Source organism: Girardinichthys multiradiatus, chromosome 4, assembly GCF_021462225.1.
Source record: "Girardinichthys multiradiatus isolate DD_20200921_A chromosome 4, DD_fGirMul_XY1, whole genome shotgun sequence".
NCBI lineage: Eukaryota > Metazoa > Chordata > Actinopteri > Cyprinodontiformes > Goodeidae > Girardinichthys > Girardinichthys multiradiatus.
This window is the reverse complement of record NC_061797.1, coordinates 16336264-16363238: the sequence shown is the minus strand read 5'-3', so window position 1 is coordinate 16363238 and position 26975 is coordinate 16336264. Positions and strand designations below refer to the sequence as shown.

At 41.0% G+C, this 26975-nt stretch overlaps 1 protein-coding gene across 1 annotated transcript in view; it reads left to right on the top strand.

Moving 5' to 3' along the window:
• The window catches only part of tle3b (TLE family member 3, transcriptional corepressor b), a 28937-nt gene extending 12388 nt beyond the window's left edge, over positions 1 to 16549 (top strand). The window contains exons 8-21 of the mRNA XM_047362951.1: positions 2977 to 3181; positions 3615 to 3631; positions 5930 to 6052; positions 6273 to 6323; positions 6725 to 6880; positions 7835 to 7970; positions 8219 to 8391; positions 8783 to 8859; positions 8952 to 9201; positions 9972 to 10219; positions 10720 to 10867; positions 10975 to 11125; positions 14715 to 14791; positions 15224 to 16549. Coding sequence (XP_047218907.1) covers positions 2977 to 3181; positions 3615 to 3631; positions 5930 to 6052; positions 6273 to 6323; positions 6725 to 6880; positions 7835 to 7970; positions 8219 to 8391; positions 8783 to 8859; positions 8952 to 9201; positions 9972 to 10219; positions 10720 to 10867; positions 10975 to 11125; positions 14715 to 14791; positions 15224 to 15331 — 1920 coding nt within the window. The 3' untranslated portion in view covers positions 15332 to 16549. The remainder of the gene's footprint in view (positions 1 to 2976; positions 3182 to 3614; positions 3632 to 5929; positions 6053 to 6272; positions 6324 to 6724; positions 6881 to 7834; positions 7971 to 8218; positions 8392 to 8782; positions 8860 to 8951; positions 9202 to 9971; positions 10220 to 10719; positions 10868 to 10974; positions 11126 to 14714; positions 14792 to 15223) is intronic.
• Positions 16550 to 26975: the final 10426 nt, after the last annotated feature.

The window sequence follows — 26975 nt, the reverse complement described above, 5'->3', positions numbered from 1 at the left end:
GATTTAGAGGCCACGGATTACCCAGAACCTTGGCTACCTTGCTGAAAAATCTCTTTGTCCTTCCTCTCAGTTTTGTTGTTTTTAAAATATTCCACAGTCTAATTTTCCTTTAGAGGAGTGAAGAAATGCTGATGAGCTGCAGAGCCTGTGTAAGCCACAGTGGGTAATGTGGCGATCATTGCCAGACTTATTAAGCTAGTCTGCCAGCTGGTTTGTGCTGGTTCTGTTGATGCTTGTTCCACCTGACAGTACTGTTCTGCAGGGAGCCAGTTTCGCCTAGTTAACTTTAATTGCCTGTTTCCTGTGGAAGTTGCCAGAGCTGCTGCAGCATTTACACATAATGAAAAAAGATATGTGTGAAAGAGAGCTAGCTCTTTATCCATGAATATTGAATTGGAAGCAATTTATTTTCTGAAAATGTCCTCCCTGCTTTTCTCTCTCTGCCCCTCATGACTTCCCTCCCTCGTCTCTCTTCTCCTCAGCGATAGCACGCTAATGAGGCTTCTTGATAATGATCCCTGCACGCTTTTCCTCATTAGACACACTCAATAGGGACATCCCTGCCTCAGTCCCTCACCCACTCCCTCTTTTATTCTCTCGTTATTTTTGTGATTCTCCCTCTCCTTGCTCGCCTTGTCCTGGCTGCCCTTTTCTGTTTTTTGCCCGGTTTTCCCGTTTTCACCAGAAATGGGCAGCTCTGCTCACTAGTGCAAAATCGATTAGAAGAGCTGGCCCCTATTTGCTTGCATCTATGTGACAGTTTCAGGTCTAGCCTGACACAATGGGCCGCCTGAATAATAGCCAGCTGTTAAATCAACTTTTGAATGTGGTAAGCCACCCTATATATATTGCTCTACTTTCTCCATTGTGTATAATGGATGTATGGATCAGGTTATTGAAGTTCTATCTTGCAAACAGAAAAGCAGTCTCTTTCTTTCCTCTCACTTTTTGAAGAGGCAGTTGATGGATGTGCTAAGTGTTATTTAACCTTGTTTTAAAGCACTTGCTTCCCTCTTGCCTGAGTGGATATTTAACTCCTGTCTGTCTACTCTCTTGGCTCTGACTGCCTCTCACAGACATTCATGACCTCTTGGGAGAGATGTGTGTGTTCTCCACTGTCTTCTGCTTAGTGCCATTTTTACGAGGCAAGGCATGCTGGCTTGGTTTTCCAGAGTGTTGAAAGGATTTGGGCTTTCAAGAGCAGACCTATTGATTTTCTTCTTCTTCTGTCCCAGCTATGATTGAAGCAGTTTGGGACTAAGTGTAACTGTTTGGTACCATATCTGGTGGCCAGAGGTGATGTGATGTTCAATCAAAACATAGCTGATTGAAGGTCATGCACCATTAGAAAAGAAAATGACCAGTAGTAAAAGCCCCACTTATGTGAGAAGATATTGAGGAAAAACCAGGCCTCTAGAATAAACCAAGTTTCTCACAAACCAAGTTGCAAAGTAAATATTGCTCATCTGGATGAAAACCTTAAAACAAAGCTGTTTCAGTGAACTTTAATCAAGGCTAGACTTGTTAGATTAGGAATTTGCCCCATTTCTTAACCATGTGTTGTGCCTTCCTACGTCAAATTTCACATCTCTACACAAATTTTGTTCCCATGAATTCAGCCATTGTTTTCCTGTTTATTTCTCTATGGAGACTACCATGAACAAGTTTAAATGATTTGGGTTAATTGGCTAATTTGAAATGCACTCTGTCACCTTAGATTCTGGGTGTAATAGCTGTTTGGGGCAGTATTCAATCTGAGTGACTGGTCGCTGATTAAACCACAGTAAATCACCTTCATCTTCTGCTGCTAGATATGATTTATTGGAGTCACATAACCACATTTCCTTCCAGCAGAGTGTGAGTAAATGTTAGAAAGTAACTCTAGATCATTTTTTAATCAAAGCAAGCATGAAGTGGCTCGTGGTAGACGGCATTTTTCATAACTGAAAAGGTGGGTCAGGGGGAAAAAACAAACTCCAAAAGCCCAACATGACAAAGCACTGATCAGATTAACAGATCAGTTATCAGCTTTAGGTTGTATTGAGTTTGGTTCAAAAATTATAATTATATATAGTAATTATATATATAATAATTTCAAAGGGACGTTGGATAAAATGGCATTATTATGGACAAGATATTGTTAAAGGTTTACATATGTTGCTGAGGGTTAAAAGTGAAGTTTTCAGCTGTTTTAGTTACTTCTATGTAATATTTGAATATTGGGAATTTAATATTTTACTCTGCAGTTTGAAGTCATATAAAAGGCAGCAGTTTTATTTCTGGATATCTTGATATTGTAATATTAATGTGTTAATTGTTAACCCTTAACTATTAAGTGAACATTAATACAACATGAATGTGTAATCTGTTCCTCATGTTGTCATATTGGGGGAGTGGTGGCCTAGTGGTTAGAACAGGAGGTTTGCGTTCCAGAGGGAACACTAGGGGCCAGGTTCATATCTGGGTCCCTGAGCAAGACCCTTAGCCCCAGAAGGCTCCCCGGGCGCTGCACAATGTCAGCCCACTGCTCCCTATAAGGGATGGGTTAAATGCAGAGGACAATTTTCGTTGTAATGTACATGTGCTAAATATGATTATTATTATATTTAAGCTATTTTGTTGGATAACTGCACAACTAAGTACTAAAGACAGAACAACTAGAGCGTATCACATGCAGAGGTTCTGAGCTAAACCTATTCTACCTCACTCCCATCTGGGCTAAATAACTATTTCACTGAACATGTAGGGCTGTGAAAACAGTACTTCTATTGTTCATCAGACAGCATGTCTGCTACCGAAGCAAGCTGGCTCTGTATGCTGATCCACAGTTGAATACAAATGGTTTGGCTTTGAGCAAAATGTCTCTAAAGCCCGCTTGAATGCATGGGGAGAGCGCGGTCACTTATGGAGGAGTCATTTCCCAGCCGACCCACTTGTCCTTTGTCTTGTCTGCCATCTCTCTGTGTCTGTTTACAGCAGCAGCAGCTTCAGGCTCAGCACCTCTCTCACGCTGCCCACGGCCCCCCAGTCCAGCTGCCCCCCCACCCTTCGGGCCTCCAGCCGCCCGGCCTCCCCCCGGTGACGGGAGCCGGCTCCGGCTTGCTGGCTCTGGGCGCTCTTGGCAGTCAGGCCCACTTGCCTGTGAAGGATGAGAAAAACCACCACGACCTAGAGCACCGAGGTGAGGAGCACAGCACACAGAACAACTGTGAGGAGGAGCTTGGTGTTTTAGAAGATTTTTTATTTTTTTTGCCTTGTGTTCTAATTTGATGTGATGGAAATAACAGAAGAAACTTCTGTCTATGGAGGGATTAAAGTGGTTTAAGGTTTTTGTGCAGTCATTTATGGAAAGTGGAGTAAATACTATTCTAATATAAATAAAACAATTGTAGGATGCACCTTTTGGAGAATTAACAAGATCCTTATTAGCAGGTTGGAGGTTGGAACTAACCTGGTTACACAGAGCTGCAGATATCTGTTCGGTCTCAGAATAACGTGACTTTTATTACTGCTCTTTGATTGCATTCTTTGTTACCTCCATACTAATTTGTGTTTTGCTTTCTTCCCTCTTGGCCCCTCATCTTTTCACTCGCCTCTGGCCATTCCTCTGAAAGAGCGTGAGTCCAGCACGGTATGTTGACTCTACGATTCTCCATCTCCTATGTGTCTCCAGACTTGGTCTGTTCCTAGCTCACTGTGTTTGGTCATTAGGTGTACTTTACATAGACCTAAGCTCGATGTTCAATAGACATTCATGCTCTCTGTGTAAGAACACACACTTATACGCTGACTGAATTCAAATGACTTCTTGCTAAATAAGTCAGTGCCTTCTAATCCAGGTGGAAAATGACTCCAATCACTGGACAAGGATTAGTAGTCTGCTACCTCCTTTAATTTCAGCACAATTAAAAGTGACTTTGGCTCTCCTTCCTCACCACTTTAGAGGATTTACCAAGTCATGAGTCCAAGTCATTGTTGTTATTTCTCATTCAGTAAACATTATATTTCTGATTTGTACTTTCTTTACTGCTCTGCCTTCCTCTCTTGGTGTTTTGTTTCTCCTCATCATGATTTTTTGCTCTTCCTATGTCTTGTGTTTTCTTCATCTCTCCATCTCTTCTCATGTTAAAGTCCTTGTTTATTGGACAGGCTTAAAGCTCTCAGTTAGCCGGAGTATAACGCTCTGTTGGAGCTGCTCAAACAGATTACGTTCCCATTGACTGGCCATCCTGAATGGGCTCACTCATGTCAGAAGGGAACCCTAACTCTTCCCCCTTCTCATTTGGTGACAAGCGTCTGCAATACCACCTTACCTGATCTCTCAGCTCGCCTCTCCTCCCTCTTTTTGTTCAGTGTGCAGAGACACACACAAGGTCTTCCTGTTCTGTTGTCTCAGGTCATCTGATACCACAGTTAAAGGGAAGTGCAGGGTTACTGAGACTAAGCAATCTCTGAAAGGCCTCGGGCTCAGACACAGACAGGCTGTAATACTGTAGGAGACAGCATCCCACCAAGCCAGACTGGTGGCTTTGTTTTTGCAGCAGCAGCTGAAATTATTGTCCTGTTTTGAACTAAGGAGGAGGCAGAAAATAGGCTGAACTCATTTGGGAAAAGTTTGACCGTTAACAGCAATCCATTAGCTGCTCTATCTCAGTTAAATGTTCTCCATAGCCCAGGAGGTTCTTTTAATTACTTCCCTCATTCTCTTTATATTATGTTTCTAATGATTGTAGGGATTTATTAAGTAGATTCACAATAAGAATTGACCTGAAGATGTTCTTACGTCGTCTACCCCCACCTACGCATTCCCTGCCAGTCAGTCTGATTGAGTTTGTGGAGTGGTACTGCCAGATTACAAAAACCCAGTTTGCAGCTTTTGAGAAAGTGCCAACCTATCTGAGCGTTCCCACTAGTGGGGAGAGCTCATGATTACGCTGCTGGGCAGTTACTGCTCGCCAAGTTCCTTTCCTGTTTTAGCCTCTTGTCTTCCTCCTTTTTTTCCCAGTAATTTTCTCACTCTGTCCCCATCAGGACCCTTCTCTGCAGGCAGCACTTTGTCTCGCCACATCGCTCTTGTCCTGGATTTCTCAATGCTCTCTTTCTTTCCTCCCCCTGTTTTAATTTGGTTGATTTCCATGTCAGTTGCTTTTGTAGTTTTGGCCTGTTACATCACACCATGTCTCAGTCATGATTTTAGATTTATACTCAGTTGTTTTTGTATGCATGTGTTGAGAATGCAGCAGAGGTTTGATTTGAAAAGTTCGTGTAGTTTTATACTGAGCCTTGGCCTGGCCACAGTTGTAGTCTACAAAATTGGCAGGTTTTATTTAAAGTTCATGTTTTCTTTCCAGTTTGACTTGTGACAAGTCACCTTGGCAGTCAGTGTTTTTGTGGCTTTGTGGTTTTGCTGAGCTGCCTCATCTGTTTCCTCCTTGCTCCACTGCCTTGGCAGCAGCAACAGGGCTAAGCTTTCCAAGAATCCTCTTCAACCCCCTTTTATTTTGAAACAGTCCAAGAGCATTGTGCAGATGGCTTTACTGTCAATATTATCGCTGACCTGACAAAGAAAAATACTACATAGATATGACTTGATGTAAATGCACCATTTTGTAGGTTTCATTCCCTTCATGATTGGGCACGAGCTGAATTGAAGTCTTAAAGATTAACAACTGGTTGGCATAACACGGCAGGTGCAATATTGGACTGTGTTAGCAGTTTAAAGGCTGATATCTATGTAGAAATGCTTACACACAGTCTTTTTCCAAGATGGAGCAAGATCCTCAGCATAATATTTGCTAAAGATGTAAATCTATACTGCACACACAGTTGTCTGTACGTGGTACAGCATACTGATTTAAGACATGCAAGGCATGCCAAGGTAACTTGATGGGACCTTTAGTCTCATGTGGTCCTTGTGTGTTTGTGGCAGAATAACTCGGTGTCGCCTTCAGACAGCCTGCGGGTAGCGAGTGAGAAGCACCGCAGCTCTTCAGACTACAGCCTGGACTCAAAGAAACGAAAAGTGGATGACAAAGACAGCAACAGAGGATATGTAAGTGTTTCTGTATTTCTTTTGTTGGCTGGTGGGATAGTGTCCTCTTAAAAACTAGCTGTTAATTCAAAAAACATTAGCCTTTCGGGCTGAATTTGAAACAAGTATGGGCAAACATCAGAAGACAAATTTACAGTTGAGATTAACACTCATTATTTACTGTTTCCATGCTTGCAGTTTAAATAAATTCCTTGCGACTGATGCTGCTCCTTTATTTCAGGACAGTGACGGGGAGAAAAGTGACGACTTGGTGGTGGACGTGTCCAACGAGGTAAGACGGGTGTTTAGCTGCTCAGCCACATTCTTTAGCAGGAAGCCTGCAAAAAAACCAAACACAGCCCTCTTTTGTCTGGTGAAGCCTCAACACCTTTCACTGTGTTGCCCAAACGGCTGTCATAATATTGGTTGTGTGCTTAGAGAGTGTTTACTTGGTGAATTTCCTTTTGCCATTCATGCAGAATATAAGACAAAGAATACAAAGAGAAAAGGGCGTGACAGGTGAATGAGGAGTGCATGCATGTGTGTGAGGGGGGAGTATGAGCATACATGAGTATATTTATCTGTGTTTGCACATGAGGCCCCAGCTTGTTTGACCCACATGTAAATGGCAGTGGCTTTCCTCCAGCCTATTTGCTCAGTCTTGCACTCTGTCTGTGTCATTTAACTCCGTAGGATCCAGCCACCCCTCGAGTCAGCCCGGCTCACTCTCCTCCTGAAAACGGTCTGGACAAGTCCCGAGTGCTGAAGAAGGACGCGGCCCCCAACAGCCCTGCCTCGGTTGCCTCTTCTGGCAGCACACCGTCATCTAAGGCGAAGGACCACGCCCATGTGAGTGTAGCAAGATGATGAAATGAGAGGGGTTATGGTGGAGGTGATGAAGCCTGAACTGACTGACTGAAGAGCATTTGTCAAATGTAGTGGGTGGGTGAAGGACTAAAATGGAGGCTTAGAAGTTGGCTGATGTGCAGGATGTGAGGCAGCAAAGGGGGGATGTCTTCTCAGGAAATCAAACCCTCTGGCTCAGTCCTCTCAATCTCCTTTATGGCTTACCCAATAAATGGTCATTTCTCCATTGCTCTGAGGCTGTTAATAACCTAGAGTCTCTGCAGAGGGACATACGCTGTCTGATCTGCTTCTTCTCTGTCCCTAAAATGTCAAAGTCAAATGAATTTATATAGCACATCTAAAAACAACAACAGTTGATCAAAGTCCTTCATAATCACACCAACAATTATCTTAGAGTAAATACACACAGAGGAGTTAAGATTTCTACGAACTATTCAAAAAACTGAGATTTAACCTTGCTTGAATTGTTGTATTGCATAAACCATTCTACCGAAGCTAACGATACATTAGCAACACAGCTAACACGTTACTACTTCCTTCCTCCCACTATAAAACCCAGTTCCTATCCTTCCCTTATTAACGCGTCAGCCAGCTGAAGCTCTACTTGTCTCTTTCAATTGGCAAGGGATTAATAAAGAGTGGTTTGGGCCACCATCTTGCGTAAGGTTTTTATAAGCAAAGGTTTATGCCTACATTCTGACACATTATCACACACACTCACAACCACAGTTGCGAAAATGCACTCATGTTGGATTGGATTAACTGGAGACGTCCACTCAGATTGTCACTGTGGATTTTCCTGCCTGGTGGGGGAGTTTTTAACTCTTCATGGGATTTTGATCTTCAGCAACGGATGAAGTTTATTTTGTATGTCTGCATTTGAGAGAGAGAGGGATATACTACTTTATAAATAACACTTTCAGGCTTCTGTTACAGAACGACAAGTCGTCAACACCCAGCCTGAAGTCCAACACCCCGACACCCAGGAACGAGGCCCCGACACCAGGAACCAGCACCACACCAGGACTGCGGCCTTTGTCCATGGGAAAACCACCCGGCATGGAAGCATTAGGTAATTACTGACAAACTAGTTATCCTTCTCATTGTTCATTATGTTGCATTTAGCAGAGCTGCCTTTGCAACAGGCAAGTCATACTCAAAATTCACCGTATATCCTAGAAGAAAACTGACATCAGCAACAGACTCTACATGTGGCAGTTCTGACCTTGTTTACAGCTACAACTGTTTTACTGTACTCACACCAATAAACCATATAAAGAGTATATTAATTGGTCAAAGGTGGTTTCTTCTTACCGTCAGCTGCCCCGGCCCTCCGTACTCCTCTGTCTATTGCTGGTTCTTATGCCTCTCCATTTGCCATGATGGGTCATCATGAAATGAACGGGTCCCTCACCAGCCCAGGCGTGTATCCGGGTCTTATCTCACCACAGATGAGCGCTGCAGCTGCTGCCGCCTATGGACGCTCACCAATTGTAAGTACCACGGCTTTTATATTGAAGTCTTCAGCTAAGATGTGGATATACAAAGTGTAACAGGTTCCTCCTGCCATTTTACATAAATTTTATCCATACTCTTTAATTCAACACTAGTCCTTTCAAACATGTGTAACCCCATCATTTCAGTAGGTAATGGTTTTTGACTACAATATCTTGAGTTTCTACTGTGTTTATTCTGTATTTACTTAACTCATTACCTTTCTGGCTACAGAGTAAATGTTTTACTTGTTTGTCAAGCTTCTCTGTACAGCTCAATCTGCATATTTCAAGGGATTTTCCTGGAAATTATAGCTCAAGAGTTCCTCGAGGTGTCGGCATTTAAATCTACCGATTTGTTACTACTTACTTGATTCTTTTCCTTGTGCAGGCAGGGTTTGACCCCCATCCTCACATGCGAGCTCCAGGCCTGCCAACAAGTCTCACTTCCATTTCAGGAGGAAAACCGTACGTGTTTGCATATTTTTTCTTTACCGTCTGTATTGAATTAGATTTTATTCCCAAACTTTACACACCTCCATCCTCTTTGTTCTTTGCAGAGCTTACTCTTTTCATGTAAGTGCAGACGGTCAGATGCAGCCCGTGCCCTTCCCTCCAGATGCACTGATGGGCCCCGGCATCCCGCGCCATGCTCGTCAGATCAATACGCTGAGTCACGGGGAAGTGGTGTGCGCCGTCACTATCAGCAACCCCACTCGTCACGTCTACACTGGTGGAAAGGGTTGTGTCAAGATCTGGGACATCAGTCAACCAGGCAGCAAGAGCCCTGTGTCCCAACTTGACTGCCTGGTAATTATGTTTTTCCTTTTAAGACAAAGATGGAGAAACTGAGTTGAGTTAGCTCCATGCTAAATGCATTTCAATGTGTTCAGCCACAAATGATTCCTAATGTATTAATGAGTCTCAGAGTAATACATTAAGAGTTTTCTTTAGTATTAAATGTAGCCTGACTCACCATCCCACTACAGCTGTCCACAGATCCCAACAGATAAAGATGTGAATAATTCAGTAAAATGTCTCACTGCTGTGCTGAAATTATCCTTGGTGGAGGAAAAAAAAAACCCTGCTGAGTAATGACGTTCTGATTGGCCAACCCTGTCTCCCATTACGCAGCTCATTACTTTCTCCCAACTGCCTCCCGTTTCTCATTTTGACTCTGTGTCTTCATGCTGTTCAGCTCATATGGCCTCCTACACCCTTAAGGTGTGTCCAGAGTGTCGTTTGGTTTTATGAAGCCATCAGAGTGCCATTTTCATTTGACCAATAGCTTCTACAGTGCTGTTGATTTGTCTTTCTGCTCTTGTGGACCCTGCAGCCCGACTGTCTTTGTCTCTTGTTAAAGTTGACATTAACATCTTCACCAGAGTGAGTCAGCAGCTTCACCTGTTAAAGAAAAGCCCTTAAAAGTGGATGTACTAAAGTAATACTATGTGGTTCAACCTGATTGTATTTGTTCATCTCAAAAGATCTTTATTTCATCTACATTTAGCACATCTATGCAAATTCATTACATCCAGTTATCAAGATTCTAACAATTTTCAAACTTTTTTATTCTCCAGAACAGAGACAATTACATCCGCTCGTGCAAGCTGCTGCCCGACGGCCGCACCCTGATCGTGGGCGGCGAGGCCAGCACGCTGACCATCTGGGACCTGGCCTCGCAGACGCCTCGCATAAAGGCCGAGCTCACGTCCTCCGCTCCAGCCTGTTATGCTCTGGCCATCAGTCCCGACGCCAAGGTCTGCTTCTCCTGCTGCTCCGATGGAAACATTGCCGTGTGGGACCTCCATAACCAGACTCTTGTCAGGTTTGTAGTTCGCTCAAATGGTTGTGTTTTGGACATAAACTTGAGGCAAAACAAAACATTGCACACCTTGTATTGCGAAGGTTCAAAGAAGGCCAATAAAAGTTTACCAAATATTTTATTCTCTTCTCAAAAAGAGAAATCCTGTTTTTTTGTTTTTGTTTTAGGTTTCCAAAAAAACTTCAAATGTGCAAATGAGTCAGCAGGGGGCTTAATTAAAGTGATACAAATGTCCTCTTCAGTTGAATTCATACATATTTGTGTATGATGCATTCATATCCCACTCATATTCAAGTCTTTGCCAGGCTTTAGTTTTTTATTAAGGAGTATTTCCTTTCCTCCGCCTTCAAACTCTAAATTGTATATTTTACAGGGCAAAAAAGCCACTTGTTGCCTTAAGTCATATTAGTCGTCTAAATTTAAAGCGCCTTGTCACAGTGATGGGTAGTTTTAGCTTTGCTGTCTGATTTTGAAACTGTCCCTCGGGCCCTGATGTGTTTCAGACAGTTCCAGGGCCACACAGATGGAGCCAGCTGTATTGATATTTCCCATGACGGGACCAAACTGTGGACCGGAGGGCTCGACAACACAGTCCGCTCTTGGGACTTGAGGGAGGGCCGGCAGCTTCAACAACATGACTTCACCTCACAGGTACAACTAAATATGCACTGGCTCCACGTGGCTCAGTTATTGCTTTCAGGAGGTGTTTAGTGGCAAAAAAACAGACTTGCTTCAAGGATTGTTTATCGTTGTTGCAGATCTTCTCACTGGGCTACTGTCCCACTGGAGAATGGCTGGCTGTGGGAATGGAGAGCAGCAATGTTGAAGTACTTCACCACACCAAGCCAGACAAGTACCAGCTGCATCTACACGAAAGCTGTGTCCTCTCACTCAAGTTTGCCTACTGTGGTAAGTAACATGCAAAGAGCTTTGAAACAGTACTATGGCGAATGATATAGACAGCTCAAAAAAATAAAGGGAACACTCAAATAACACATCCTAGATCTGAATGAATGAAATATTCTCATTAAATACTTTGTTCTGTACAAAGTTGAATGTGCTGACAACAGAATCACAAAATAATCATCAATGGAAATCAAATGTATTAATCAATGGAGGCCTGGATTTGGAGTCACACACAAAATTAAAGTGGATAAAAACACTACAGGCTGATCCAACTTTGATGTAATGTCCTTAAAACAAGTCAAAATGAGGCTCAGTATTGTGTGTGGCCTCCATGTGCCTGTATGACCTCCCTACAACACCTGGGCATGCTCCTGATGAGACGATGGATGGTCTCCTGAGGGATCTCCTCCCAGACCTGGACTAAAGCATCCGCCAACTCCTGGACAGTCTGTAGTGCAACGTGACGTTGGTGGATGGAGCGAGACATGATGTCCCAGAATCGGATTCAGGTCTGGGGAACGGTCCATAGCTTCAATGTCTTCATCTTGCAGGAACTGCTGACACACTCCAGCCACATGAGGACTAGCATTGTCCTGCATTAGGAGGAACCCAGGGCCAACCGCACCAGCATATGGTCTCACAAGGGGTCTGAGGATCTCATCTCGGTACCTAATGGCAGTCAGGCTATCTCTGGCGAGCACAAGGAGGGCTGTGCAGCCCACCAAAGAAATGCCACCCCACACCATTACTGACCCACTGCCAAACCAGTCATGCTGAAGGATGTTGCAGGCAGCAGATAGCTCTCCACGGTGTCTCCAGACTCTGCTGCTGGGTAGTTGTCCTCCTACGGCATCCTCCATGTCTCCTGGTGTACTGGCCTGTCTCCTGGTAGCGCCTCCAGGCTCTGGACACTACGCTGACAGACACAGCAAATCTTCTTGCCACAGCTTGCATTGATATGCCATCCTGGATGAGCTGCACTACCTGAACCACTTGTGTGGATTGTAGAGTCCGTCTCATGCTACCATGAGTGTGAAAGCTCCACCAACATTCAAAAGTGACCAAAACATCAGCCAGAAAGCATAGGTACTGAGAAGTGGTCTGTGGTCCCCACCTGCAGAACCACTCCTTTATTGAGTGTCTTGCTAATCGCCAAAGATTTCCCCCTGTTGTCTATTTCATTTACACAACATGTGAAATTGATTGTCAGTCAGTGTTTCTTCCTAAGTGGACAGTTTGATTTCACAGACGTTTGATTTACTTGGAGTTATATTGTGTTGTTTAAGTGCTCCCTTTATTTTTTTCAGCAGTGTATATTTAAAGATTTCACAGCTGAAATTGTGTTGGCAGATATACAAGCACAATTTTGAACAAACCTCTAGCCTAAACTGTAATAGAGCCGGTGTTTATGTTTTAGACTGCTCAAATCATAAGTGGAGCGTTTTCTTGCTTTAATAGATATATTTGGGAAATGCACAATGCTCTTTAATAACATCTGAGCTTGTTTCAGGTAAATAATTCTGTCACTTGTACATTATAGACTGCCAACAAACAGGCTATCTATCAGGTTTTACAAGTTTACAGCTCCCAAATTAGAATAGCATGAAAAAGTTCACTTTATTTTGTAATTCAATTCAGAAATTCATATTCTATAGATTCATTACACAGAGTCAAATATTTGAAGCTTTTATTGTCATTTTTAAAATTATGCCTTGGTGATAATAAAAAACAAAAATTCACTGTCTCAGGAATCTAGAATAAAGTTATAGCATATTTATCGACTGTTGAGTGGATGGGAAAAGTGCACCAACTGGGGTAACCACAGCCTTGAGAGGATTATTCAGCAAAATCCATTCAGGAACTTGGGGGAGCTTCATAAGGAGTGGACAGGGTCCATGTGTGTAGTGGTGATTTGGGGTACCATGCCATCTGCTGGTGTTTGGCCACTGGGTTTTTTTTTAATCCAAAGTCAACACAGCCATCTAGCAGGAAATATTAGATCACTTCATGCTTTCCTCTGCTGACGAGCTGTAATGAGATGCTAATTTCATTTTCCAGCAGGAATTGGTATCTGCCCGCACTGCTACGGGTACAAAAAGTTGGGTTAATGACCATGGTGTTACTGTGTTTGATTGACCAGCCAACTGGCCTGAACCTGAAGGACACTGTGAAAGCAACCTGGGCTTTAATTACACCTCAGCAGAACCACCTCCATGCCAAGGCCACATTGATGCAATAATTCATGCAAAAGGAGCCCCAACCAAGTATTGAGTAGATAGAAATAAACATACTTTTCAAGAACCTCACATTTCTGTTTAAAATATCCTTGCTTATGATCTAATTGATGTAATAGTCAAACTTTCCAAAACACTGAACTTTGGGTTTTTCATTATATATAAGCAATAATCAAAATTACAAGAAATAAATGCTTGAAATATTTCACTCTGTTTAATGAATCTATGACTTTCACTTTTTGATGACATTTTTGGAGCTTTTATTGTATTTTTTTTCAACCTACATTTACAAACAGTTAAAGGACCAATATCACAAGTATCAACCATACAATAGTGTCTCTCTGGTTTACTGTAATGGTGGATGATCTGGGAAATTGTAAAAACAAAGCCATTAAAGAAAACTGAATAGCATGTAGGCCGAGGAACATTTATATACTATACTAATAAATAAAATGTTTTATTCCCAACACCTGAATTAAACACTACTTAATTAAAGTGTTCTACTGCTACATTCAAGCTAGTTCATTGAGCTATAAATATAAATATGACCATTTAGTAATTCAAAATATTTTAACCATTCACTATCAAACACCTTCATAACATCTACTATGAATTTTATGCCCACAGCGGCCATGTTGGCTTAGGAACCCTCCCCTTCACTTGCTGTTTCAATAAAATATTTTGCAATTTGAAATTTCTGACCATTAGGTCCTCTGTGTTTGTTTGTGTGACGACAGCTGAATGTAAGAAGAGATGTTACAGCATCAATACTTTGTATTTACCCGTAGCAGATTCCAGCTGTGAAGATGATGGCGAGGATGTCCAAAAACTAAAACCTGAATTAGAGAGATTTGAACATTTTATATAATCATCAGTCAGTCCAGAGCCTTAATAGCGTTGTCATTATCTGGCAACACAAGGAAGGTCTCAAGGGAGATTATTTTTTACACAGTTTTGCTTTTATTGAGCTGTAAGTCACACCAGTAGGGTTATTTGTTATAAATTTCAAACAGTGGTCATTTAACAGCAAATCCAATGCTTCAAAAATGTCTGTTCACATTAATTTATCCTCAGAAATCAACAGCCTCACCTCCTTCACCACAGAACTGATTAATTGAAATGACACCGAGCTCTTGGTGTTGCTGATTAAATCAGCCGCCATCTAGTGAGTTGGTTAATTAATCAGAGGGTCATTTCAATAATTAACTGGGTTAGAGCTGTGAGTCTTCATTATGTGTTGTATGATTGTTGATGAGGTAATTAAAGTATTATGTTTAAAATGGTTACAGTGGCTCTGTTATGTCTGTGAGGACCCTTACCTTCACTTTTTGTTAAATGTGTCTCATCTGTGCCTGTAGGTAAATGGTTTGTGAGCACGGGGAAGGACAACCTGCTGAATGCATGGCGGACTCCTTATGGTGCCAGCATATTCCAGGTAATTTCACTGGTTTAAATTAGAACATTGTGATGTCTTGACCCCATTTCTGTAGCTCTTTGGAAATTGTTCAGATGTAAGTCTTAACAATCATTAATGTTGTCCAAATACTGCTCCTAACAGATATGAACCACGTGAAAAACTTTATAACTAGTTGCGTGTTCTAATAAAACAGTACTACAAATTTTTTGTATATGTCCTTCTGATCGATGTGGTTGAAGGCTTACTGGATCGGGACAGTCTGTAAATAAACTCAGGTTCTAGTAAGAATGTTTGGAGCCATTCAACAAGAGTCACTCATACAGAAATGAGAGTTTTAGGGCGGTGTTTACCTTGACAGAGCACTGCTGCACATTAGACTCTTCATCAATATGCACTCATTGAACCAGAAGGAAAAACAATGTTTTGACTCTTGTTTGTGTTTACTTTCAGTCAAAGGAGTCATCGTCTGTCCTGAGCTGTGACATTTCTGCAGATGACAAATATATTGTGACAGGATCTGGTGACAAGAAGGCCACGGTCTATGAGGTGATCTACTGAAGATATGAAGCTCCCACTCTGCTTCAGCACTTCTACTGAGATTATTTGCCAGATCTAATGTGGACTACAACAGATTGAGGCAAACTACATTTTTCTCAAACTGTTTTTGGATATCAGCTGCACTGTTGGCCTGTGGAAACTTATCCTGGAAGGATTTTTTTGTCCCTTGTTTTAGGGTTGTACATTTTTTGGATCCGATCAGTCGGAGCAGAACTTCTTTTCTGAGAAACTAGTTCCTCAAACATGTACATTGTGTACATACTGGATTAAATAAGACATTTTATATATTATAAAAGTAAATATATATTTTCATGTCCTGGGTGTACTTGTGATTATCGTTTTGGTTGCTCTCATCTGAGTGAGAAACCAAAACACGGACCATAACTTTTTAACTATTGCACCCTGACTGTTTTCTATAGAACATTTTGCAGGCTGATCTTTCCAGGAATCGACCAGAAGCGCTTGAAACTTGCAATGTTGAACATTTCATAAAGACTTTTAAAAAAAATGGCCTTACGTCACATTGCTCTTAATGGACAGACTGTGGTCGGATATCTGACTCAGGTGGAACCTCTACAAGATCAAGTGGGACATTGCTTCAGGAAAAGAGACGGATGTAAATTTACTTTCTGTATAAAAACTGTACACGTGTCCTAATGTTCTGGTCTGTGGGGGCTTTCCCTGTCTGTATTGATCGCCTGTGGCAGATGAGACGTTAAAGCTCAGTCTGACCCTTGGACCTCAGTTGGCAGCAGAAACATTGCAACAGGCGCAAACTGAATGACTGTGTGCTTTTTCTAACTTGATGTTATACTGATTCTTTAGCTGCTCCCCTGATTTCTATTGAAACTAAATTTCAGCAGTCCGGTGCTGCTGGAATTCCCGTGCCCTTTGTATCCTACCAATATCCTTGGACTATGTTTATTTGGCTGTGATGGAGAGGAAGACACATTGTACATGTCAGTCTGTCTTCACAGAAATGTTCAGTGCCTGTAAATGCTTTCGAGGACAGAGAGAAGCACACTTACATGTAAACACATACTGTAGTTAGCAAATGAAGCTGACGGTAAATACTTCTGGTTTTTGTTACTGTGCTTCTCATCCTGCCGGCATGTACAACAAAAGGGGCGAACTGCACCTCTGATTCACACCAAAGTATGTAGCAATTACTGTCAGCACTGAAAACAAATGTACAGGTAATAAATCAATAAAACAGTTTTTTTTCTAGAATGGTTTGTTTCCTTGTGGCTTATCAGTTTGAGCTGAGGTTACTGACGAAGAAAAGTAGGTAATTCTATGATTGTAACTAGCTCACTATATTTGGCCAATTTGTCTTGCCGTTTTCTAAGCCATGGGTAGCTGGCCCAAAACTGAGAAGAAGTTCTGATTGACGAAGGCTTTGTTTATTCTCTGGTAGTGCTCAAAATAATGGCGTGATCTAAAAATTCTTAGACTTTATTTCTATACCTACTAATGCAGTGGGAGCTGCACATATTATCCCAACTCAAAACATGAAGAGTTTATTACAAATTTGTTACCACTCTGTTAGTAAGGGTAAAAATGTCAGGCTGTTCAAAGAATAGTGTCTGCATTTTTCTTTAAAAACTATTGTTCTATTTACCTTTCCCGGCAATCACTGATGTTGGGATTATGAATCTGAGAATATTATTTAATATTAATATTTTAATATTATATCAAATAATGTTTTGGTCTGTTAAGGGTTGTCCTGTGAATACCAGCCCAGTAAGGCGGTGGTATTAGGAAAAAATTGAAAGGGATGAGCCACGCTCTGACATTGAACAACAAAACTCTGCACACATGGAATGAATTCACACAATTACTTAAAATACAAGAATTTATAAACAAAAATAAGTCAACTCAAAGTCAAACATATTTCAATCAACAAACTCTTTACTATGCTAAAACAATCCAACTAAACTACCAAGCAGAATTAAAGAATAACGAAGACTAATGAGCTATGTACAATATAAACAAGTTGATTAAAGATGATTGATAATCATGACCAAAAGAGTGATGCAACATTACCATGCAATGTTTATGTTTCAGAACCAAGGATTATCTTGAAGAATCTGGAAGTGACGTTAAGTTAGTCTTGGAACCAACTTAGGCAATAATCAGCATACCTTTAAACCACCATTCATAATGCAAGATCAGATTAAATATTATTTTAATAAAATATTGTTTTAAAGAATGATCTGCTGAATAAAACCAACCTTCTGGATGACTAATTCTCAACAGTGTCTCATTAGCTGCCTTTATTTATTAAAATAATATTTAAAGAAATATCATTAAGGGAGTATTTTGGAAAAGAGCCAAATCTTTCTGGAGAAATGGGGCTTAATGGTGTTTACTTAGTTATCAAATTTAGTAAAATGATGTTTTGGGACTACAGGTCCTTCTCAAAATATTAGCATATTGTGATAAAGTTAATTATTTTCCATAATGTCATGATGAAAATTTAACATTCATATATTTTAGATTCATTGCACACTAACTGAAATATTTCAGGTCTTTTATTGTCTTAATATGGATGATTTTGGCATACAGCTCATGAAAACGCAAAATTCCTATCTCACAAAATTAGCATATCATTAAAAGGGTCTCTAAACGAGCTATGAACCTAATCATCTGAATCAACGAGTTAACTCTAAACACCTGCAAAAGATTCCTGAGGCCTTTAAAACTCCCAGCCTGGTTCATCACTCAAAACCCCAATCATGGGTAAGACTGCCGACCTGACTGCTGTCCAGAAGGCCACTATTGACACCCTCAAGCAAGAGGGTAAGACACAGAAAGACATTTCTGAACGAATAGGCTGTTCCCAGAGTGCTGTATCAAGGCACCTCAGTGGGAAGTCTGTGGGAAGGAAAAAGTGTTGCAGAAAACGCTGCACAACGAGAAGAGGTGACCGGACCCTGAGGAAGATTGTGGAGAAGGGCCGATTCCAGACCTTGGGGGACCTGCGGAAGCAGTGGACTGAGTCTGGAGTAGAAACATCCAGAGCCACCGTGTACAGGCGTGTGCAGGAAATGGGCTACAGGTGCCGCATTCCCCAGGTCAAGCCACTTTTGAACCAGAAACAGCGGCAGAAGCGCCTGACCTGGGCTACAGAGAAGCAGCACTGGACTGTTGCTCAGTGTTCCAAAGTACTTTTTTCGGATGAAAGCAAATTCTGCATGTCATTCGGAAATCAAGGTGCCAGAGTCTGAAGGAAGACTGGGGAGAAGGAAATGCCAAAATGCCAGAAGTCCAGTGTCAAATACCCACAGTCAGTGATGGTCTGGGGTGCCGTGTCAGCTGCTGGTGTTGGTCCACTGTGTTTTATCAAGGGCAGGGTCAATGCAGCTAGCTATCAGGAGATTTTGGAGCACTTCATGCTTCCATCTGCTGAAAAGCTTTATGGAGATGAAGATTTCATTTTTCAGCATGACCTGGCACCTGCTCACAGTGCCAAAACCACTGGTAAATGGTTTACTGACCATGGTATCACTGTGCTCAATTGGCCTGCCAACTCTCCTGACCTGAACCCCATAGAGAATCTGTGGGATATTGTGAAGAGAACGTTGAGAGACTCAAGACCCAACACTCTGGATGAGCTAAAGGCCGCTATCGAAGCATCCTGGGCCTCCATAAGACCTCAGCAGTGCCACAGGCTGATTGCCTCCATGCCACGCCGCATTGAAGCAGTCATTTCTGCCAAAGGATTCCCGACCAAGTATTGAGTGCATAACTGTACATGATTATTTGAAGGTTGATGTTTTTTGTATTAAAAACACTTTTCTTTTATTGGTCGGATGAAATATGCTAATTTTGTGAGATAGGAATTTTGGGTTTTCATGAGCTGTATGCCACAATCATCCGTATTAAGACAATAAAAGACCTGAAATATTTCAGTTAGTGTGCAATGAATCTAAAATATATGAATGTTAAATTTTCATCATGACATTATGGAAAATAATGAACTTTATCACAATATGCTAATATTTTGAGAAGGACCTGTATTATTCACTAGCTTGAAAACTAACAACCTTTCTGTTAAATACTCTTTAGTAGCACGTGTTCTTACCGGTTAGCAGTTGAGCTAACAGAAGAAGTTGATAGCTTAGCACCAGAATCAAACACATACTTTTAAAATACCTCAGTTAATATGAGGGTTAAAATACATAAGCGCGAACGACGCGTTATGATCAATCTTCTTTTTAAAATCACCCTTTTAAATAAAGTTTGTCTTAACTTTAAAAACACACAAAGAACACAACCTGAACGTGTGTGCTGCAGATATTCTGCTGGCACCAAGATAGCTGAGTTCAACAAAAACAAAACCAAACTTCATAAAATGAAAAATGTTTAGATCATTTCAATCTAAATCTTCCTATTATTGTTCTACCTAACCTCTGACCATGCTGAGGAAAAGCTGTCCAGGGCGGCGAAGTTTGAAGCAAGCATCCACAGTGAACAATGGTTAGCTACAGCTAACCTCCTTAGCTGGGGAGGGGTTTGAAGGTGCGGCTGCTCTGACCGCTGACTACACTGCACGTTAACTGCCGTAATGCGATCTCCGTTGTCCTTCCTTGGGAAACTGCTGCACTTGGGAAACCCCTTCCTCAGTTGCTGGAAGTAGGTTAATGCAATTTATTTTGGAAGTTCCAGGAAAGTCTGTCCCTGGGTTTAATGTTGAAATCCATGGCTGGGTCCCAACACCGAGATGATCTTTAGTTGTTCTGGGATGGCCACTCTAATGTTAGAACCAAGACGCTGCTCACTTAAAGGTGTGTTTGGGGGTCACTCTTGTTGAAACATCCATTTCATGGGCTCTTCATAATACAGCAATATAGTTTTTCAAGTATTTAAACTGACTTATAATTTAAGGTATATGATAAATAGACCCAACACCATATTATGAGAAACATCCCCATAGTGGGAGGCCTGAGCCACCATGCTTCAGAGTATACTGGGGCTTGGATTCATCTCGCTTTCATCAGTCCGGTCCAGTCAATGTGTTTTTCTGCACCATGTCGTTTTTTCACAGATGGGACTTCGTGGTGAAAGCTTGACTTCACATTGGCATCCTCTAATTGTTACAGCACCTCCAGGGTGATCACCTTCCGTGATCACCCTGGAGGTAATCATTAGCCATTCAACTATCCAGTCAAATGATGTTTTAGATTTTCTCGAATTCTTTACAATGGAGAGCAAAGCCAGAAAGATTTGGAGATCATTTTAGCTTAGCAGACCACTTTCCAAACACTGTTCTAAACTACCAATTCTACTCAGGGAGAAATGCACTATAACCAACATGTACAACTTGTGCTGCCTTGTCCTTCAATAAGGCCAACCTGTTTGACACCACCTCTTTCAAATAATTCAGCTACACAGAACCAGCAGCGCACATATCATATCAGTTGTTTTTCTATCACTCAACTACACCTACCAGTAAATTATTTGCCATATACAAACAGACTTTCTGCCAAAACACAGATTGGTCTGGTTTGTGGTGTTGGACTGCTGTTATTTTGAACACAACTGTCCTGACGGGGTTCAGTTCTCAGTATGGACAAAGTTCAGTAGTAAGATAGCATAGCAGGATTGTTTTGGCTTACCTCAGTATGACGACCTAACTCTTTCAGTCTTGGTGCGCTGTTTTCATTGTTGGGACCCACAGCCATGGATTACAACATCAAGATGTGGTACAAACTTTTCTGGAACTTTCAAAATAAATTGCACTAACCTACTTCCGGCACAGCCAAGAAAAGGGGTAACAACGGACTTCCCATGATGCCACTGTCTGTATAAAAGCACCCCCTTTCCAATGAATCGATCTCTTCCACCCGGACCCCTTGCGGAGCTGGCAGAAGAGACACAGCGGGCTAATGTCTCTTTGCAGGCAAACAGACATAACTCTTCAAACTGGATCCAAGAGTGTCATAAGATCACGCGGTCATATGCACTAAGTTAAGTATGAATGAATTGCTGTTTGTGTATCCGGTATTCATTCAAGAATGGGGATAATTAAGGTACAAGCGTTGCTTGACTTTCCCTCTGGGGTCTACAGAGGCAAACTTTGTTTCCAGAGAGTTTCCCAGCAAAGACCCTGTCTCTACGACGCCGAGTGGAGCGGTTTTCCCAGTCTGAAGCAGGACAACGGCACCGCATCACCATGGTCACGGCAGTATCCTGCAGTTTGGCCGGCTGACAGAACGAGCCGCCTTCCCCACCTCTACGGAGGTTAGCTGAAGCTAACTCTTTTGTTCACAGAGCTTTCTTCAAACTTCGTCGTAGCCCGGACAACTTTCCTCAGCACGGTTCACATACGAGGTTAGGTTTTGGGCAGAGAGAAGTAATTTAGGATGAAATGATCTAAACATTTTTTTCATTTTATGAAATTTGGTTTTGTTTGTGAAACTCTGCTATCTTAGTGCTAGCAGGCTATCTGCAGTACGTGTGCTCAGTTTTGTGCTCTGTGTTTGTCTGTTTTTAAAGTTAAGACAAACTTTATTTGAAGGGTGATTTTAAACACAGAAGATTGATCATAACGCGCCGTCCCCGCTTATGCATTTTTACCCTTTTATTAACGATTTTAAAGTTGTATGTTTGATTCTGGATGATAAGCTATCAGGTTCTTTTGTTAGCTTTAACTTGTAACAGCTAAGAACATGTGCTTGCATACTTAAACAACATTTCTCCAGAAAGATTAGGTTCTTTTTCAAAATATTTCCCTGCATATTTTACTATTTCCTTAATAATATTTATTTAGATATTATTTTAATAAATAAAGGCAGCTAATGAAACACAATTAAGCCCCATTTCTCCAGAAAGATTTGGCTCTTTTCCAAAGTATTTCATGAGTAAGAAAGGCTGCTAATGAGACACCGTTGAGAATTAGTCATCCAGAAGGTTGGTTTTATTCAGCAGATCATTCTTTAAAACATTATTTTATTAAAATAATATTTTATTTGATCTTGCATTATGAATGGTTGTCTAAGTTAATTCCAAGACTAACTTCATGTCACTTCCAGATTCTTCGAGATAATACTTGGTTCTCAAACATAAACATTGCATGGTAATGTTGCATCACTCTTTTTGGTTATGATTTCCAATCATCTTTAATCAACTTGTTTATATTGTACATAACCCATTAGTCTTCCCTATTCTTTATTTTGCTTGGTAGTTAGTTGGATTGTTTTAGCATAGTAAAGAGTTTGTTGATTGAAATATGTGTGACTTTGAGTTGACTTATGTTTCTTAATAAATTCTTGTATTTTAAGAAATTGTGTGAATTCATTCCATGTGTGTACAGAGTTGATGCTGTTCAATAATGTCAGAGCTCGTCTCACACCTTTCTATTTTGTCCTAATACCATCACCTTACTGGGCTGGTATTCACAGGACAACCCTTAACAGACCGAAATATTATTTGATATAATATTAAAATATTAATATTAAATAATATTCTCAGATTCATAATCCCAACATTGACATCCCTGGATGGGCATTATCATGAACAGCTGGCACTGTACATAAATGCGAATGAATAAACCACAACTGTACACTATTGATGCAGCAAGTGATGAGCTTAAAACAAGCTGTCACTGGTCACAATAGGACTCAAAACATCAGAGTTCTAACATCAGATGTCACTGATTATGTTTAAGAGAACATCATAACTCGTGACATTCCAGGAGTTAACAAATTTAGACTTTCGTCAAAATTCATAACTCCAATATCTCCGTGCTAGTAACAATCAACTCTGCAGCATAGGCCAATTTTAGATGTTCTGACTCAGTCTGGTTTCTTCTGTGTAAGCATTAACTTGAGACTTGGTTTAACTTCAGTTAACCTCACTGTCCAGACAGTTGCTGCACATCTGTATCCAGAGGCTGTGTTTTGTGTAAGACCACAATCTGAAACTGAATTAACTTTGCAATTAATTTTATTATCTGACTTAATTTTGATGCATGTATCCATTCAGGAACTTTATAGTTTGTTCTATGATTTGAAAGAACAGGATTTTTGCCAGATTAAATCCCAAATTTAATCTAATCCACCCTGCCATAAAGGGGGGTGAACCAAAAGTCAAATTGGAATTATTACTTTCAGGAGGTGTGGCAATTTTCTTTTTCCTTTGCATTTTTAAGCAAAATTCCCTTAAAGGTTAAGAGTAGTGTTTAATCACTAGTTCCTCCCAAGAAAGGTGAAAAATGAATGCTAAAATCACAAATATCCTTAGAGAAAGGAGTAGCATTGTAACACTTAGAGCGTAGTGTTGTCATAAGTCACAGGTTGAATGATCGACTGGTGCACCCATTTCACAATCAAATGTTTCCAATATATGTATAGTCAAAAATACATATATAGCTGGACATACATTTGTTGGCTGTTGTTGCTTTTAGCAATTTCTCATAACTTTGTTGTTGTTTTGTAGTGTCTGCCAGAATGATGGAATCAAACTCCATTATGAATTCAGCAGACGTGGAGATGCAGAAAGTGGTGGTTGCCGATCTCGTCCGTTTGTGTCCAGATGAGCGGGATGCTTTAAATCAGTTTGACCTTAAGAACACGTGCTTTCATACTTAAACCCCATTTCTCCAGAAAGATTTGGTTCTTTTTCAAAAGATTTCCCTACATATTTTACTATTTCCTTAATAATATTTCTTTAAATATTATTATTTAGGGCTGCACGGTGGTGCAGTTGGTAGCACTGTTGCCTTGCATCAAGAAGGTCCTGGGTTCAATTCCCAGCCAGGGGTCTTTCTGCATGGAGTTTGCATGTTCTCCCCATGCATGCATGGGTTCTCACTGGGTACTCTGGCTTCCTCCCACAGTCCATAGACATGCCTGTTAGGTTAATTGGTCAGTCTAAATTTCCCTTAGGTGTATGAATGAGTGTGTTGCCCTGCGATGAACTGGCAACCTGTCCAGGTTGTACCCCACCTCTCACCCATAGACTGCTGGAGATAGGCACCAGCTCCCCTGTGACCCACTATGGAATAAGCTGTAGAAGATGACTGACTAAATGTTATTTTAATAAATAAAGGCAGCTAATGAAACACCACTAAGCCCCATTTCTCCAGAAAGATTTGGCTCTTTTCCAAAATATTTCCTGAGTAATAAAGGCTGCTAATGAGACACTGTTGAGAATTAGTCATCCAAGTACTAGCAAGCTGTGGCTAAGAAAGACCACATTTTGCCTCCAGACCTGTTTTAATTCTTCATAGCATAGATTCAACAAGGAGTCTGAAACATTCTTCAGAGAAATTGCTCCATTTCTCTGAAGAAGAAATGCAACAAACGGTTGCTGCTGATTTGTCAGTTGCACATCCATGATGCAGATCTCATGTTTTACCACACCCCAAAGGTGTAGCCATGGACTGAGATCTGTTGAAAACAAGTCATCTTCATCATGTCTGGATGCCTAAGTGCATCATCTAAATGCCATCTGATTGGATGATTTGCTCTTTGGATTGACAAGCATTTGAACAGGCATACCTAAATAATGTGATCGGAGAGTTGCATGTCATTTTTTTCTTTGGTATCCTCTCAATATTCAACCATTTTACCAACCATTTTTTCTTCTATGTACTGACAAAGAAATATTAAACAGAAACAGACAAAAACAAAAAAGTTAAAATAAACTTTATTGTGGTTTCAAGCCCTCAAAGTTGCAGAGAGTGAAAATTGTAGCAATGCCATCATTTTTCAAAATTGTGGTTTGCCAAGTTGACACAATGTTGCCCCTTCAAAGTAATTTAAAAAACTGCTTTCCCACTAAAGGCTCAGTTTGCATATGATGAGATGTGTAATTTTAAAGAAAAACTGTTGGTGTTTTCTTGGTCTTAATCTCTGCCACTTCAGACCATTCTCCTAATGTGTATCAGGCTAACCTTAAAACACACAAAAACCATCTGAAGTAAAGAGACTTTTTTGAGCCTTACAAATAACTTTTTAAAAATGTTTCTGCTTAAATTGTTTTTATTGTTTCCTTTTCCCTTTCTTTTGTTTTGTGTCTTCTAATTGCAAATCTGAGCTAGTACTGGAAAAACAGAAGGGAGAGTCTGTGGTTCAAGGCTTGTTGAAAGGAGTCGCAGAGGAAGGGATGAAAGATGGCTATAGATTAGTGTGGCTAGCCAAACCACAATCACAAAGAGACATGGTGCCTGATTACTATTGCTTCACTTGAATCACACGAGCACCAGAAACACATTCGGTCACACTCCCATTTCACACACTCCCACACACCTCAGATAGATGCACTGCTTTGGGAATTTGTTGCTGTGTGCTGATTTCAGAGATGATCCTGAAACTTGATGTGTGAATAAAAAGTCTCCTAAATCAAAAACATGCAAATACCAACAACAAAACAGTTGCATTTTTGTCTTCTGGGATCCATTTCATCAAATATTTGTGGTCTCCACTAATGTCTGTGAATCGTGTTGTACTGACTCTACGCCCTGAACAGTTGCCATGTCTTTCCCTCCTCTCCCACACTCTCACTCTGCTGCCACCACAGGAGGTGAGTACATTCATTTTCACTTTTGTGGGGGTGCTGGCTGTAAGGCTGTGATTTCTGACTGTGCCTGTGAGAGAAGGGGAGAGCAGGGTGGGGTTGGAGTGCAATATGCGGTGATTTTAGCTGAGTGTGTGGGCTGAAGGCGCTGTACATATGGCTGAGCTATGAATGCAGACAGGGACATATTTTGCTCAAGTACCTTCAACACATTCACCAGCTGGGAAGAAAGCTAAGCCAACTATATTTAACTTGTGTGATGGAAATATTTGTTTTGCTGAATGTGTTTCAGGGAAAATCTTATTTAATATACAGGTCCTTCTCAAAATATTAGCATATTGTGATAAAGTTCATTATTTTCCATAATGTCATGATGAAAATTTAACATTCATATATTTTAGATTCATTCCACACTACCTGAAATATTTCAGGTCTTTTATTGTCTTAATACGGATGATTTTGGCATACAGCTCATGAAAACCCAAAATTCCTATCTCACAAAATTAGCATATTTCATCCGACCAATAAAAGAAAAGTGTTTTTAATACAAAAAACATCAACCTTCAAATAATCATGTACAGTTATGCACTCAATACTTGGTCGGGAATCCTTTTGCAGAAATGACTGCTTCAATGCGGCGTGGCATGGAGGCAATCAGCCTGTGGCACTGCTGAGGTCTTATGGAGGCCCAGGATGCTTCGATAGCGGCCTTTAGCTCATCCAGAGTGTTGGGTCTTGAGTCTCTCAACGTTCTCTTCACAATATCCCACAGATTCTCTATTGGGTTCAGGTCAGGAGAGTTGGCAGGCCAATTGAGCACAGTGATACCATGGTCAGTAAACCATTTACCAGTGGTTTTGGCACTGTGAGCAGGTGCCAGGTCGTGCTGAAAAATGAAATCTTCATCTCCATAAAGCTTTTCAGCAGATAGAAGCATGAAATGCTCCAAAATCTCCTGATAGCTAGCTGCATTGACTCTGCCCTTGATAAAACACAGTGGACCAACACCAGCAGCTGACACGGCACCCCAGACCATCACTGACTGTGGGTACTTGACACTGGACTTCTGGCATTTTGGCATTTCCTTCTCCCCAGTCTTCCTCCAGACTCTGGCACCTTG